The 15,768-nt window shown below is 43.1% G+C and overlaps 1 protein-coding gene across 3 annotated transcripts in view; it reads left to right on the top strand.

The window, feature by feature from the left end:
- OGDHL (oxoglutarate dehydrogenase L) overlaps window positions 1-15,206 on the top strand; it is a 110,359-nt gene extending 95,153 nt beyond the window's left edge. For all 3 annotated transcript variants that reach the window (XM_005294012.3, XM_005294013.5, XM_024106956.3), the window contains exons 18-23: window positions 2,652-2,723; window positions 8,013-8,138; window positions 9,497-9,569; window positions 12,845-13,008; window positions 13,777-13,931; window positions 14,996-15,206. In XM_005294012.3, coding sequence (XP_005294069.1) covers window positions 2,652-2,723; window positions 8,013-8,138; window positions 9,497-9,569; window positions 12,845-13,008; window positions 13,777-13,931; window positions 14,996-15,119 — 714 coding nt within the window. In that variant the 3' untranslated portion in view covers window positions 15,120-15,206. The remainder of the gene's footprint in view (window positions 1-2,651; window positions 2,724-8,012; window positions 8,139-9,496; window positions 9,570-12,844; window positions 13,009-13,776; window positions 13,932-14,995) is intronic.
- The last annotated feature ends 562 nt before the right edge of the window (window positions 15,207-15,768 follow it).

The raw sequence follows: 15,768 nt of genomic DNA, 5'->3' as shown, positions 1-15,768 counted from the left end.
TGGACTAATCTACACGGGAGGTCCACTTCCTAGACACCACCATACAAATAAGCGATGGCCACATTAACACCACCCTATACCGAAAACCCACCGACCGCTACGCCTACCTTCATGCCTCCAGCTTCCACCCCAGTCACACCACACGATCCATCGTCTACAGCCAAGTACTGAGGTACAATCGCATCTGCTCCAACCCCTCAGACAGAGACCAACACCTACAAGATCATCACCAAGCATTCTCAAAACTAGGATATCCACACAAGGAAATAAAGAAACAAATCAACAGAGCCAGACGTGTACCCAGAAGCCTCCTGCTACAAGACAGGCCCAGAAGAGAAACCAACAGAACTCCACCAGCCATCACCTACAGTCCTCAGCTTAAACCTCTCCAATGCATCATCAGTGATCTACAACCCATCCTGGACAATGATCCCTCACTTTCACAGACCTTGGGAGGCAGGCCAGTCCTCGCCCACAGACAACCTGCCAACCTTAAGCATATTCTCACCAGCAATCACGCACCGCACCATAACAACTCTAACTCAGGAATCAACCCATGCAACAAACCTCGATGCCAACTCTGCCCACATATCTACACCAGCAACACCATCACAGGACCTAACCAGATCAGCTACAACATCACCGGCTCATTCACCTGCACGTCCACCAATGTTATATATGCCATCATATGCCAGCAATGCCCCTCTGCTATGTACATTGGCCAAACTGAACAGTCACTACGCAAGAGGATAAATGGACACAAGTCAGATATCAGGAACGGCAATATACAAAAACCTGTAGGAGAACACTTCAACCTCCCTGGCCACACAATAGCAGATGTAAAGGTAGCCATCTTACAGCAAAAAAACTTCAGGACCAGATTCCAAAGAGAAACTGCTGAGCTCCAGTTCATTTGCAAATTTGACACCATCAGATCAGGATTAAACAAAGACTGTGAATGGCTATCCAACTACAGAAGCAGTTTCTCCTCCCTTGGTGTTCACACCTCAACTGCTAGCAGAGCACCTCACCCTCCCTGATTGAACTAACCTCGTTATCTCCACACTGATTTATACCTGCCTCTGGAGATTTCCATTACTTGCATCTGAAGAAGTGAGGTTCTTACCCACGAAAGCTTATGCTCCCAATACTTCTGTTAGTCTCAAAGGTGCCACAGGACCCTCTGTTGCTTTTTACAGATTCAGACTAACACGGCTACCCCTCTGATACTAAACAGAAGGTGGTGTGTAAGGGAGTGAGCCCTGGTTTGTAAGTGGAATTAACTAACATACGAGTTGAAAGGTTAAATGCAGTTATATCTCTAGGATGAGATACCTTATGGTTTTCTCTGGTATGAAAGCCCCCCTTAATCATAAATATTTGTCACCCTTACAAACAATGACACCCAGCATCAGCAATAAATAAAACCACACACCATATTATTTTGCTGATTGCAATTAACTCTCTCCAACCTTATTAATAAGGGAGAAGAGTGGGAGTCGGGAGACAATGGGTTCTGTTCCATTCCCTACCACTAACTTACTCTGTGACCTTTGTTCTTGTTTCCCCATTGTAAAATGGGGGCCAATTATGCTTACCCGCTTCAGTAAAGTGCCTTGAGATTTAGTGAAAAGCGCTGTCTGAGTGATAGATATTTTAATTGTAGCAGAACATAAAATTCCTATTAAAAGGTTTTATGGAGTAATTGGCTTAGCTATGTCAGTTGAACTTTACTCAACCTAACATGGGTTACCAATGATTCTGCAGGGAATTGGCCAAAGTACATATACCCATCTAGAGCATCCTGTCTTGTGTCAAACTGGTGTGCTAGTGGGAGAAGAGAGAAGTTCCCTTCTCTTCCATACACACTCATGTTGCTGTAGGGTAGGACTGTAACCTAGTGCTCAAGACATAAATAATTGGAGGACCCAGCTTCTGCCTTAGCAGGTGATCCATGGTTTCAAGCAGGGCCGGCTCCAGGCACCAGCGCAGCAAGCTGGTGCTTGGGGTGGCCCATGGAAAGGGGTGGCATGTCTGGGTCTTCGGCAGCGGGTCTGTCAGTCCCTCTCAGAGGGAAGGACCGGCCGCCGAATTGCCGCTGAAGAATGGTAGAGCTTTTTTTTTTTTTCTCTCTTCGCCGCTTTGGGCGGCAAAAAAGCTGGAGCCGGTCCTGGTCTCAAGTGTGCAAGACCTACTGGCTTGTGAATGTGTGCTGCTCATTTTTAAATGATCACAGATTTGCACCACACCACCTAACTTCATCTTGCACCGTTCTGTCCTGGATTGGCAGGATGGCTAAGTGCCCCAAGCACTCGGTCTCTTGCATCACCTTGAACAACCACATTGAGTATTTAACCTTTAGTGGTAGTGACATTGGCGTTCTATGTAACCCATCTCCATCTGATCGGATGGATACTCAAGATCACAGCTCCTTTATTCAGGGGCACCACCATGTTACCCTCTTCAAAGCTTTCCCTCTTCTCTGATTGTCATTGTTACAGCATTTATCCTCTGGCAGGGAGGGTGGGGTGAGCAGCCTGTATTGAGGCTGCTCCATGATGATTAGGCTGACAGGAAGCACTTGTGCAGGGAGTGATCTAGAAAGACATCTAAACTGTTGTTGGTTTTGTTTTAAATGATGTGATTACCAGGGTCCAGAGCATTCTTCAGCCAGGCCGGAGAGGTTTCTGCAGATGAGCAATGATGATTCCGACGCTTATCCAGTAAGTAGATTTGTCAACACAAATGCCCTTTTTCCTGCTCTGGGCTTTTCAGAGACATATTTTAAAGCAGGTTTTGTTGGGTTTATTGCTTGAGAAATTAATTTATTGCCACCAACCAGCACTTGTCTTCCCCCAACAGCTTGAATATTTTCCTGCAGGATTGGAAGTCACCTTTTAAGACCGCTAGTTGGTGTATTTTAATGTTTATCTCAAATATTTGCTCTAACTTTCAGCTCATTTGATAAAAATAATAAAGATGACTAGTCTAGTCTGCATTTCATTTGAAAGCTGAGGTCAGATATAATTTGTCTCTGGTAGTATTATTTCTTTATGGGTGTTCCTAGGGGACAGTAACTCTTCAGTTTTATATAGCTGGATGTACCACAAGTCAGTGTCTGTAACACATTTCCAAGGAAGATCAGATGGCACTAAAACCCAGTATTCTTGTAACAGAGCAAACCGTCCAGCTGGGAACTTCAGAATGCAGATGCAGTGTAAAAATATCTGCACCGAGTGTGTGTGATGTTATGTTTAGGTGATCAGTTCTCAGTGTTTTTTTTTTTTTTTTTAAATCCTATAAATTTTTTTATTACTATATTTGAATAATCTAAGTGCTTTAAAAGTTGATCAAGATATTTTTTTCAGCTAAACTGTAATTCTAAAGATCAACTAGATATTCCCCTTCTCCAAGGTCAACTATTAAACATAGACTTAAAATTCAGCCAGTTAAAAAAAAATAGGCTAAAGTAGTCTTGGGTGCTAGTTTTTATGGTTTTACAGCCCCATTGTCTTCATTTTTTTTAAATGATTATTGTCTCTGCTTTGTGTGTGAAAGACCCACCCGAACAGGGGAAATTGACTGATTATATATTCAGCACTGCCAAATGTACATAGTAAGCAAACTGAAAATTATTATTTGCAATCCTGTAGTGCCCAGGAGCCACAGTTATAGACCAGGACCTGCTGTACAAACAGAGTAAATGATCAGCTCCCACTCCAAAGAGCTTACCGTCTAAACCAAAGCATAACAGGTGGATGACAAAAAAATATAGGCTGGGAATGTTAGAGTGAGTTAACAATAATTACTCACAAAAAACATATGTTAAAAGAACATTATTAAGATTGCAGAGTCAGGCACTCAGAAGTTAGGAAATGCCAGAATGTGCATCATGATAGTCTTTCCAGCCTTCCAATTCCCCATCCAAAGTCAGGGTCATCCCCACTACCCCCTTGTTTTCCTCACCAGCTCTCAGTTAGTCGCCTTGCCTAAGCTGTTGCAGCCTCTCCACCTGGCTCCCAGGCCCAGTCTCCTGGCCTGAGCAGGTCCTTGCTTCCCATGTGTTCTAGTTCTCAGTTCCAGCATCCTCCCCAGCCAGTCCCAATCTCCTTGCTCAGTTAATCCCAGCCTCCCCTCCTGTTCCAGCTCCCAGTCTTTTTTTACCAATCAGTTTGAGTGTCTTCTTCCCCCATCCCCAGAATCCTTGTGTCTGTCAAGTCTTTTCCATCCCCCACAGTATGGCTCTTATCCCTCTCTGCATTGAAGTCAGTTTCCTCCATGCTACCTCAGCTGAACTGTGAGAGGTTGGGGGCGTGTGCCTCGTGCACAGTTGTCAGAGATTTCCCCCTCAGCAGTACCCAGTGGGGCAACATGAGCTCCTACTGGTGCTTCATGTCACTACACATGGGTTTGAGATGGGGTTCCAGTGAGATCATCACTGGCTCCTCTCTGGATGGAACCCTACAGAAAAGGTGCCACAACTGTAGAAGACATGAACTGTGCTCTGGGACTGGAACCGGGACTGTGGGAGTGAGCACTTCCAATCCTGCTATTGGGGAGACTCCTGAACAGCATGGTCTCCCTGGTACCGATGGGGTCAACTCCCCATGGTCTGAGGAAGAGGACTCTGAGATGGGATCATTTGTGACTCAACCTGACAGTGCCCAGCAGCCCCAGTGGAGTGCCTGCCCACCATGGTATGGGCCAATTGCCTTCACATAGCTGGGTCCCCCCTCTGTATCAGTGGCCCTTTTGGATCCCTCGGGGTTTCCCTCCACATTGGAGAGCCTCTCCTCTATCTTCCTGCCCTTCTACATTGGCTAGGTGCTGGGACCAGCAAGGTCACCATTTTTCCTCATCCAGTACCGATACCGTGCAGGGGGAAAGTGCTCTCAGGACTCTCCTGTGGAGGAATTGGAGGAGGGACCTCCTCAATAACTCTTAGCTGCTGCTTGTCACCTGATGAGGCGGTAGTGACTGAGACTATTTCTCCCTCTTCACCCCCAATGATTTCAGAGTCGTTAAGACTTGTTGAGGAGGGTTGCTATAGCTCTGGATATCCACCAGAAGTGGTGCTGGAAAGATCTCGCAAGCTCATGGATGTTTTAGCCTCTGCAGGACCCACTATGGTAGTTCTCCCCTATTAATGAGGCTATCCTGGAACCAGTCATGGTTTTATGGCAGAAGATGCCATCTTCTCTGCCTTCCACTGCTAAAAGGGTGGAGAAAAGATATGTCCCTATAGCCACCCTTCTCAAGGCTCCCTCATATTCACTGTGGCTAATGAAAAAGCAAAACAGGGACCCCAAGCCTCTGCTCTGAAAGGGAAAGAAGCAAGCAAGCTAGATCTGTTCAGCAGGGAACTTTTCTCCACAGGATTTGTACAGCTTAGTGTTGCGAACCAGCAGACTCTGCTGGGTTGCTACGATTTCAGCTGGTGGGATAATGTTCTGAAGTTCAAAGACAAGCTTCCTGATGAAGCAAAGCAGGAGTTCACTGTTATGGTGGTGGAGGACAAATTAGTTGCCAGAACAGCATTGCAAGCAAGCCTGGATGCAGCAACCCGCACAGCTAGAGCTATGGCTTCCTCCATCATTATGCAGTGTGCATCTTAGCCGCAGTATTCAGGTCTTCCTTTGGAGGTGCAACAAACCATTCAAGATTTCCGATATGAAGGCCCCTTGCTGTAGACTCCGAGCCCACCTAGAGTTCAAATGGCTTCTGAGTCACCTACAGTGGAATGGACCTGTGCTATCACATGAAGAAAAAACTATTACCAGCCTTTCTGTAACTATTGTTCTTTGAGATGTTTTGCACATGGGCAAGCCATGACCCCCCCTCCTTCCCCCCCCCTCCCCCCCCCCCCCCGAGCCTTTCTGGAGGAGGGAACTGAGAGGGGTCGGGGCAGTGCAGTCCTTGATACCTGCAGTGGCGCAAGGCACCAGAGGGTGCTGATGTTGCTCCAGCGGGTACTGTTGAGGGGAAAATCTCCAACAACTGTGCATGAGGCGCACACATACCTACAGTGGAATAGACATGTGCAACGCACTTTGAAGAACAGCAGTTATGGAAAGGTGGGTAACTTTTTTCCAGTGCTCAGCCCCACTCGTGCTGGGAGCAGCAGTTATAGGGGAAGTCTGGCTTTGCCCTTGTGGCCCTGGGGTAGAGCATGCTCAGTCACTATGTGGAGATGGTGCATATGCAGTCTGGTCAGATAAGGAGCTGTGAGGGAATGGAGCACACTCGGTGAGGATGGAATCCTCTGACATTTTGGCTGCTAAATGCTAAAGACAAGCATGTGTAAACTGATAATTTTTTTTTCTTTTCAAAAGCTTGTATCTTGGCAAATTTGGCAAATTTTTACAGGACTAGCATCCCTTAAACAAAGGCCACCCTCCTACCAAATATGAAGTCCCCGCTCCACAGCATACTGTGTTTGAGCTGTTCAAAAGAAAGGTTGCCAGCATTTTTTAACATGGGGAAAACATTTTCCCCTAGTTTCTTTCTTAGGAATGGCTCAACTGTTTTGGCTGAAATTAAAATAAATAAATAACTCAATCAGCCTGAGGCAGACGCACAGCATGGAAACATTTAGCACAAACTGTTAAAGTTTGGCAAAATTCTAAACAACTGAAAATAGGGTCTTATAAAAAGTTATGGGAAACCTTAATGGCACTTTCAGCTGCTCGGATAATAATAGGATGTTTTAGTATGGGTTAGCTGTGTGCACAATTGGTAGATGTAATAAGCTGACTAGTAGCAATCTCCATGATCACAGTTCATCACCTGCCTACATGTTGTTACCAGATAACTGTAGGCATCATGGTAGAGGTAGGTTTTTATACGCTCTAGTCCAGCGGTAGGCAACCTATGGCACGTGTGCTGAAGGCGGCACGCAAGCTGATTTTCAGTGGCACTCACACTGTCCAGGTCCTGGCCACCGGTCCGGGGGCCTCTGCTTTTTAATTTAATTTAAAATGAAGCTTCTTAAACATTTTAAAAACCTTATTTACTTTACATACAACAATAGATTAGTTATATATTATAGACTTATAGAAAGAGACCTTCTAAAAACGTTAAAATGTATTACTGGCACGCAAAACCTTAAATTAGAATGCATAAATGAAGACTCGACACACCACTTCTGAAAGGTTGCCGACCCCTGCTCTAGTCTTTCTGTTAGAATAATCATACGCATGATTTGTAAAAATAATAGGTACAACATTTTCAGATCCAAGTGTGATTTTATTTTCCTACTTGACTGTCCCTTTAAAGCAGTGGTTCTTAACCTTTACTGCAGCCTGCACCGCCCCCCATCAAAAATCATTGAAGTAGATCAGTTCTTTAAACCTAGATATATCATAACTATAGAATGAAAGAGAGAGAATTTAAAATATATATTTTGCAGTAAAATTAAGAATACAGTAATCATTAAAAATTATAATAATAAATGTTAATAAATACATAGGTTTGATGAAACAAAGTAGTTGTACTTACGTGCCTGTGCATGTCTCGCACCCCCAGAAAGGGCATCTCGCACCCCGGGTTAAGAACCATTGCTTTAAAGATACATTTTGAGGTGAAGTAAAGCTTGGGAGAAAGTTTGACTTGAGAAAGAGACGACATTGAGTTGCTGCGGCACTTATCTATATACAACAAAACATTAAGAAAAGAGATCTACTGATGAGGCTTTCAGGAAAGGGGACTATAGGGAGTAGGAAACGGGAGCATGCTGGTTTTCTTGTCTTTAGGGTTGGGTGTACATAGTGATTATGATCCAAAGCCTGCCGAGCTCTTGCTCAGGTAAGTGTGGAAGACCAATCTTGAAGTTCAAGAATGGAGAGTCTGCAGTTTTACTCACTGGTAGTGGTAGGTGCGTCCAAGGTTACTATAGTTCTTTTCTTGTGCCCCAAAATGCGTAACATATTAGAGCCTAAAAAAGTGAATTGGGGGCAGAGTTTGGAGGAAGAGAAAGGAGGCAGCTTTTCTGATGCCTTTATTGTCTTTATTAGGAGTTCAGTGCAGACTTTGAAGTTTCCCAGCTCTATGAATGCAACTGGATTGTGGTGAATTGTTCAACTCCAGCCAATTATTTTCATGTCCTCAGAAGACAGATCTTGCTGCCATTCAGAAAACCAGTAAGTAGTTTAATTGATACTGTTGTCTAATTATAATACTAAACCACTTCCATGCAGGGTTTTGTTTGTATATAACATACGACTGAATGGAAGATGTGTGCATTTTAGTATTTCTCAATGAAACTCAAATTGGAGACTGAGGACGTGATTAATGAAATCTCAGCATTGCTTTCTAGAATTGTAAGGCCTGGTTTTTAGCCTAGCTTCCTTTTGTCCATGGAGATGCCCACCTACATGCTTTTTTTAGTACTAATGCCTGGGTGTTGCTCAAATGGCTTTTGTAAATTCTGTCACCTACGGACATAGGTACCAGTGCTTGAAAAGTGTGTGTGTTTGTGCACAAAAGAAGGCCACCTTCTGCAAAACAGGCTCTTATTAGCCTTATCTGCAATGATTTTTGTCACGCTTACAGACACTTAGAGCTAATGTGCTGCTCTGATGTAAATCACGACTTGCTCTGGTGCAGGGTAGTCCACATTTCAACTGGGGTAAACTGTATAGTATATCACAATTCATATCTTAGCATTGCATTTGCATTAGGGATTTGCTTTGGTATAGCTATACTGGTCGCTAAAACCACAATGTAGACAAGGCATTAAAGATGAAGTTGAACCTAGTCTCTATATAATTAAGTTTTGATGCCCTTATGGTCCAGTTGACAAAGGGCTTGTCTAAGCACTCATTCATTTTGAGATTCTCATCCTCTCTAGTTCAGGTTTAAGGCCAAGTTAGCACACACCTAATTACTTCTCCACTCTGGGAAGATTTGTGCTAAGAATGAGACCCTTTCCAAGGGCAATTGCCTTGAGTTACACCAGATCCTAATGTGACTTAAGCTTTGTTTGATGCCATCCCATGAGCACTGAATACCACAAGTGTTTTTAAGGAATCTCAATGCAAGTTTCTGAAGCAATTTGGATTCTATACAATTTGAAACCTAAAATACACTAGTTGGATGTTTATCATTAAACAAAAGTGCAAGAGGTTTTTCTGATGGTTCTCTACCATAGTCCAGCTCAAAAATTTATAATTCACACTAATTTTTTGTTTCCTCAGAGGTCAATAGTTATGTAGGCTGGGACTTTCAAAGGAGCTAGGGAATTCAGTAGGAGTTGGGTGCCTGGTTGCTCTGGGGCTTTTTGAAAATCCAAGCCATAGAGATTCCTTGTGTCTAATAAGTTTCAAAAAAATATAGATTTTTTTTCACTGTTTAATTTTATTCCCAAACCCCATTAAGAATCTGTGATAGAGTACCCCATGCAGTATCCATTTGTGTGTCAAGAATAGTATTGTGTATGTACAGCAGGCAGTGGATCAAGCAGCAGCTTCTGAGAGTTGTAACAATCTGTATTTTACAGCTTATTATCTTTACACCCAAGTCGCTGCTGAGACATCCTGAAGCTAAATCCAGTTTTGACGAAATGGTATCTGGTAGGTCAAGTTACAAATGTCGTGAACTCGCAAGCATCTGTATGCAGTCAGCGTGCCAAACTATATATTCAGAATGCTGAGTATCCAGTCCAGAGAGAGAGCTAACGTCACCTTGAGCATCTCGCATGCACCTCTCATTGACTGACTTCCCTAGGAGTTGCTGTGTGCAAGGGTGGGAGAGATCTGGCCTGGATTTGGAAATATAATTCTGTGCCAAAATAATCTGCATCCAAATAATGAGAATTCTTAGACTTCAGTTTCAGTATATAGTGGCATATCTCATGGCCAATTGTTCTCTTAACGGGAGGGTGGGGTGGAGGGTGGCGTTCATCTCTCTGCAGGGATCTTCCCATCCTCCTAAGGTTGTAGGGATCCATTTTCATCACTTGTCTTCATTTAAAAAGTTGAAATGTTCTTTGTACTGCTTTTGACAACTCCATGGTTTTAAATCATTCCCCCTTGCTTCCCTTCGCAGGAGTGGTACTGGTTCCATTGACTTGTCACTTCCTTCCACTCCCAGTTCTGGGCCTGCCTTATCCCACTGCTAACCTAAAGCAAGATCCTAGCTAGTAAAAGTGAGACGTTAAGTCAGTGCTTGACAGTCTGAACCTTTGCTCTTTGTGCTGGACAGCACCAGGAAGCAATGGCGGCAAGCCCACCATCTCCATGCAGCCAGGAAAAAAGGAAAGAGGGTGTGAATTTGCCACCCAGTGTGGCACATGCAGGGAGAGGTACAGAATAGCTGAGTGATCAGGAAGTGTAAACAAAAGAGCAGGGCCCTCTGCCTAAGGCTGAGTCCTTGGGCACACTGGTATTCTAGCATTGTGTTTAAAGGAAGAATTATTGGTCAGATTTTCATCTCCTTAGAGCTTAGGTTTGTAACCTTTGTGTCATTTGCACCAACCTCCATGGTAATGAAGCATTTGTTGCCATTTAGTATTTGCTTGGTTTCAACTTTGTTCTATTCTCTTCTTCTTGAGGAGATTGTCACTAGGAAAAGACAGTTTGTCCTTTGTATGAATGCAGTGCTGATCATCAAAGGGATTTTCCTGGATTTGATTGTGTTGTAGCCCTTAGAATTAGTCAGTCTGGAAACCTCACACTAATGAAATTCAGGATTCATTAATAATTGTGGTCTGGTTCCCTTATATGCTGTCCACTCTTAGTTTACTGGGTTCCCCATCTATTTTACGTTAGCACACAAGAGCGGCCAAAGCTCCTAGTTAATTGCTAATTCAGATGTACTTGTGTTACTGCTGTAGATGACTTTCTTTTATATCTGTGAAGGCTGAGGAGTCTAACTCTAGCTAACCCAATAAAGCACTGATTCTGAGTCGTCTTTAATGATGAACTGTGGTTCTCAGTCAGACTGGATAATTCAGACATAAATCAGTTTTTCTTTCATGCATTTATGCCTGTTTTACTCCCTAAGATGAATGACACATTTATTCTCCTGATAAGTGGGTGTGTTGTGTTGGTTCAGACTTGGAGGTCATGCTGCTATTTGCAACCTCACAGTTGGCTGATTAAAATTATTTCTACATCAATCATAGAAGCGAGCGATGGATGAGACCTATTAGACCATCTAGAATTACTCCCTATTGCACATTCTAGCTTTGTGTCCCAAGCAAAAGGGCTTCTACCTATTCTCTTGGGAGATTGTTCCACAGGGAAAATACATCCCACTGTCAGGAAGTCCTTTGTGATAAGCAGTCTAAATTGTATCCCGGTACTCAAAGCTATATGCCAAGTACCGTATTAATTCTTCTTTTGGGATAATTCTGTTTTAATGTCTCAAACAGAAGGTCTTGATCACACAGTACAACAAAGATGCTAGTTATGTACTTGCTTACATAATAGAAGCTCCATTATAGCCATCCATTCTGGCTACTTGAAGGTTTATGCTGGTGTAATAAATATACAAACACATCTTTTTAAAAACCTATTTTACTGGAATGAAAAGCAAATTTATGGCATATACCAAGCATGCTTGCAGGCTTTCTAGAAGGTATTTACTTAATTCTGTAGCTAAGATTATTTTGGAAATAAGACTTTTTTTAGGTGGCATGTTTAGTTGTTAAAAATATATCAGTATATAAGTCAGCTATGCAGTGCTATTAAACCAGCTCCTCAACACCAAAACCACAGGTTCTAAATAGGTGATGTATGTGACAGACTAACAATATCCGGTAATATCCTGGACAAACCTTATTGAATTGAGTTTTTAATATCTTTGGAGTGCATTGCATTACAAATGCAATCATCTGTGTGTTACTGAGGGACTGGATACTTCCATTGGAAGGGTACATAGGAGAACAGCAAGAGGTGATTAGGTAAATTCACTCATGTTGTAACATCCTCAGAGAAATTCCATCCCCTTGAGAGGTCTGTGTATACTAATTCAAACTGGATTCTCCAGGGACCAATAGACAAAGAAAGTATTTTTGATAAATAGCCTGGTTTTAAACTGGTTCAGGGTCACCTTTCTGGTCCAACAAACAGACAGAATCCCTGGTCCAAGGTGAGCTTCAGTTCTTAGGGAAGGGTTGGAAGGATGTGTCACCAACCAGAACCCTTATCAGAGTGAGAGGGTGATTTCAGGTAAGCTTATTAGCATGTGCGTAGGTTCTGTTGTTTTTCTGAAGTGCTTTTACCTCAAGAATAAAATAGGCTTGCATAGAAAGAGCTGTGTGGTATCTGTGATTGTGGGTAGTCACACTGTTAACTGTCTCTGAAGAGAAAGCAAGCAGAAGTGCTTGGGTAGCCTGTCTTTCCTGGGAATAAAACAGTGAAGGCAGGGAACTGTGCAGCCTGGAAATACCCTCATCAGGAGGTGAGATGGGGGTCTCCACCCAAGGAAGGCAATGGCTGGGGTGCTGGAAGCACGAGAGTGGGTGCCCTTGCTGGACCACTGAGGGGAAATACAGGTGCAGTTTCCTTGAACTGTGATAACGTGAGCCTAGTACCTGGGCATGCCAAGAAAGATACCAGTCTTGAAGTCCTCCTTCCCATTAAGTTGTGAAGAGCTGTTTATCAGAAACCCTTTAATGGGCTCCCTCTTTAAACAGAATTGTATTTAAATAACCTATGTCAAAACCTGGCGTCTGAAAAGATCTAGGAATACAGAGGATGGGATGATAGTCTCTTAGGTACAGAGCACTGTGACAATTACTCTGTGGATCAGTCAAGATTGGGCCGGCCTCAGTAGAATTTCTTGACTGAATGTGACCATCACTAGAGGAATGCATTTTTATTTTCATTTTTGGTATGACTAGGTACCAGTTTCAGACGTGTGATTCCTGAGGATGGGGCTGCAGCACACGCACCGAATGAGGTTAAGCGGGTGATTTTCTGCACAGGGAAGGTGTACTATGATCTCATTAAAGAGAGAAAGAATCAAGATTTGGAGAAACAAGTGGCTATAACTAGGTTGGAGCAGGTGAGTGCCCTGAACCTCATTGAAAACTCAGACTTTGGGAAGAGTCTCAACCAAGGACTGTGACTGAGCCAGCTTTTAAATCATTAGCAGTTGCAAGACATGATGATAATGATCATGCTTAACATTTGTATAGCATGTTATATCTTCCAAGACATCAACTGTTCCTCACAACCCCCTTGTCAGCTAGGGAAGGACTAGTTTTCCTATCTTTATTGTAGTGATAATGAGACCCAGAGAGGTTAAATGCCTTGGCTGTATAGCAAATCAGTGGTGGCAGAGCCAGGATTAGAATTTGGTAGCTTCTGGCTCCTAGCCCCATGCTCAATCTGCTAGATCAAAGTGTGGCTTGAAAACAGTCATGTATGCCAAGAATGACCAAATAGTACAGCTCTCTAGTTTTCCCAAAGAATTCAGCGCTACAGAAGACATTTTCCCTGAAGCCCTGTGCAGAACAACTATACTACAGAGTAGCAGAAAAGTGTGCTATTATACTTGCTGTTCCCAATGGTAGTGAGTACCGTGACGTTGCAGAATGTGGTTATTTGTCTTTTAATTTAGAGTGGAGGTTACATTGTAGTTACTTTTATTGCACTTCATTCTAGCAGAGTAAATCTTTTACAAGAACATACAGGTACTAGGTAGCTTAGTAGTAAATGGATAACAACAATTGTAGTGCCCAATATTTGCCAGCGACAACCTTGCTTTACGTGATATCTGTCCATGTAAAAGAAAGCATTGCCATTTGTTTTCAGTGTATTATCTCTTTAGATCTCTCCATTCCCCTTTGATCTGGTAAAGGAAGAGCTTGAGAAATATCCTGGAGCTGACTTAGTTTGGTGTCAGGAAGAGCACAAGAACATTGGCTACTATGACTACGTCAAACCTCGTTTCCGCACCATTGTTAATCACACTCGGCCCATATGGTATGAAACTTACTTTCGTGTTTTCTTTGCATCACGGGTATGATCTGCCTTCCAGGCTTCATACTGGTTTGTTACTTTGAGATGGGGTGATGCATGTACAGAAAAGTCAAACTCCACAGACCTTGAAAGGTCTGATTTTGGGGGCTTCCATCGCCCTCCTCCTTCTGTTTCAACCTCGTCTTTATGTTCCCAATGTGTGGTCCACACCAAACTCCTTTGCTCTGGTTGGTCTGCACCTGCATTGCTCACCTACTATGGTGGGTCAGTACATAAACAGTACAGCAGTGCATTCTAACCATGCCTGCTATTGTAAATAGAGAGAGCCTGGGGATCATCCCAAACCAGAGTCTAACAGGTGACTTCATTTTTAGTTAAATAAAAATCCAAAGCAATTTATCAAGCCTACACCCTCTTCACCACTGTCTATATTGTTTGGCCCTATCCTACTTTCATGCCTTATGTTTATCTTTTGTACTTCTGAATGGGCTACTTTTCCCTTCTAAAAATCTCATTCCAAATTGTGTATCTCTGGAGGAAACAACCATTGAATGGAACAATATCTGAGCCACTAAGCTTCCTTCACAATTATTTTTCCAGCCTGTTTGCTTCTATATCACTGTAGGGAGATTGGTGCAAGAATAATATTCTGGTCCCTTCCTCACCAATAGCAGCCTATCTAATTAGTGAAAGCCACCCCTTCCTCCACTCACATAGACCCAGACATCAAATTGATCTGTTAGGCCAGGTCCTCAGCTGGTGAAATTGTCATAGCTTTGTTGAAGCCAGTGAACTATGCTGATCTACACCAGCTGACAGTCTGCTCTATAACCAGAAACTTGCAATATCCTTTCAAATCTCCAGTGGAGCTAGAACTGGAGGCATGAGAGCAAGTCTCTCATGGGCAAAAGACAGGAGAGTTTTCCTGTCTTACATTGCATGTTGTCTAAAGCTGTTGTTTAGCAGTATATTCTGTCTACATTGCATGTACGCATCCTTGTTAGTTTTAGAGTTCTGTCTCTTCTCTCCTCGCTGTTGTCTACCCCATTGTCTCTTGTGTTACAAAGGTATGTTGGCCGAGAACCAGCCGCTGCTCCTGCCACGGGTAACAAGAATGCTCACCTGGTGTCGCTCCGGAGATTCCTGGACACAGTTTTCAACCTGGAGGCCTTTGAAGGAAAGATGTTCTGACTCTGAGACACCATCCACCATCTCCATGCAGCATTGTTATAAAACCCCACTTCCAAAGAGTAAATAAAAGCACATGGGAAAACTCTTGAGGATTTTGGTTTTTGGTTTTCTAAGATAAAAGGTTGTGAGTAGATCTTCCTCTCTAAAGCATTGTAGGGCAAACTGGGGAATGCATGAAGGAGTAAAATCTTTACAAATGTCTGTAAGAGGTAACTCCAGGTATAGGGCTGCTCTGAGAGTAATAAGGCCAAAACAATGGAAAAAAGTAAAGGGGTGAGGAGTTAAGGGAAAGTATATTAGCCTCTTGGAGTCACAGGACACCCGATTCCCACCTTAAGTTGCATTGAAGAAATTCCTTTTCTAAGCAACATTATTATTTGACCAACTCTACATAGCTATTGTAGGCACTAACAGTGTGCTTGGTACTTGGGAGACATGATCCCCGACCTTTACAGTCGCAGTAGACAGAAGGCCATTCAGACAGGAAATGCCCTAGATGGCCAGCAGATTGGTTCCATCATAGAGCATGGCAGGTTTGGTATGTATAGTGACAGAGGTATGGTAGCATTGCTCTGGTGGGATAATGTTGGAATGATCTGTGGAAGAAATGAGTTTCGGAGTTCTGAATGAAGAGGGAGAAATGAGGAAT

The sequence above is a fragment of the Chrysemys picta genome, chromosome 7 (genome assembly GCF_011386835.1).
Source record: "Chrysemys picta bellii isolate R12L10 chromosome 7, ASM1138683v2, whole genome shotgun sequence".
In the NCBI taxonomy this organism is placed as follows: domain Eukaryota; kingdom Metazoa; phylum Chordata; order Testudines; family Emydidae; genus Chrysemys; species Chrysemys picta.
This window is presented reverse-complemented; position numbering and strand designations above follow the sequence as displayed.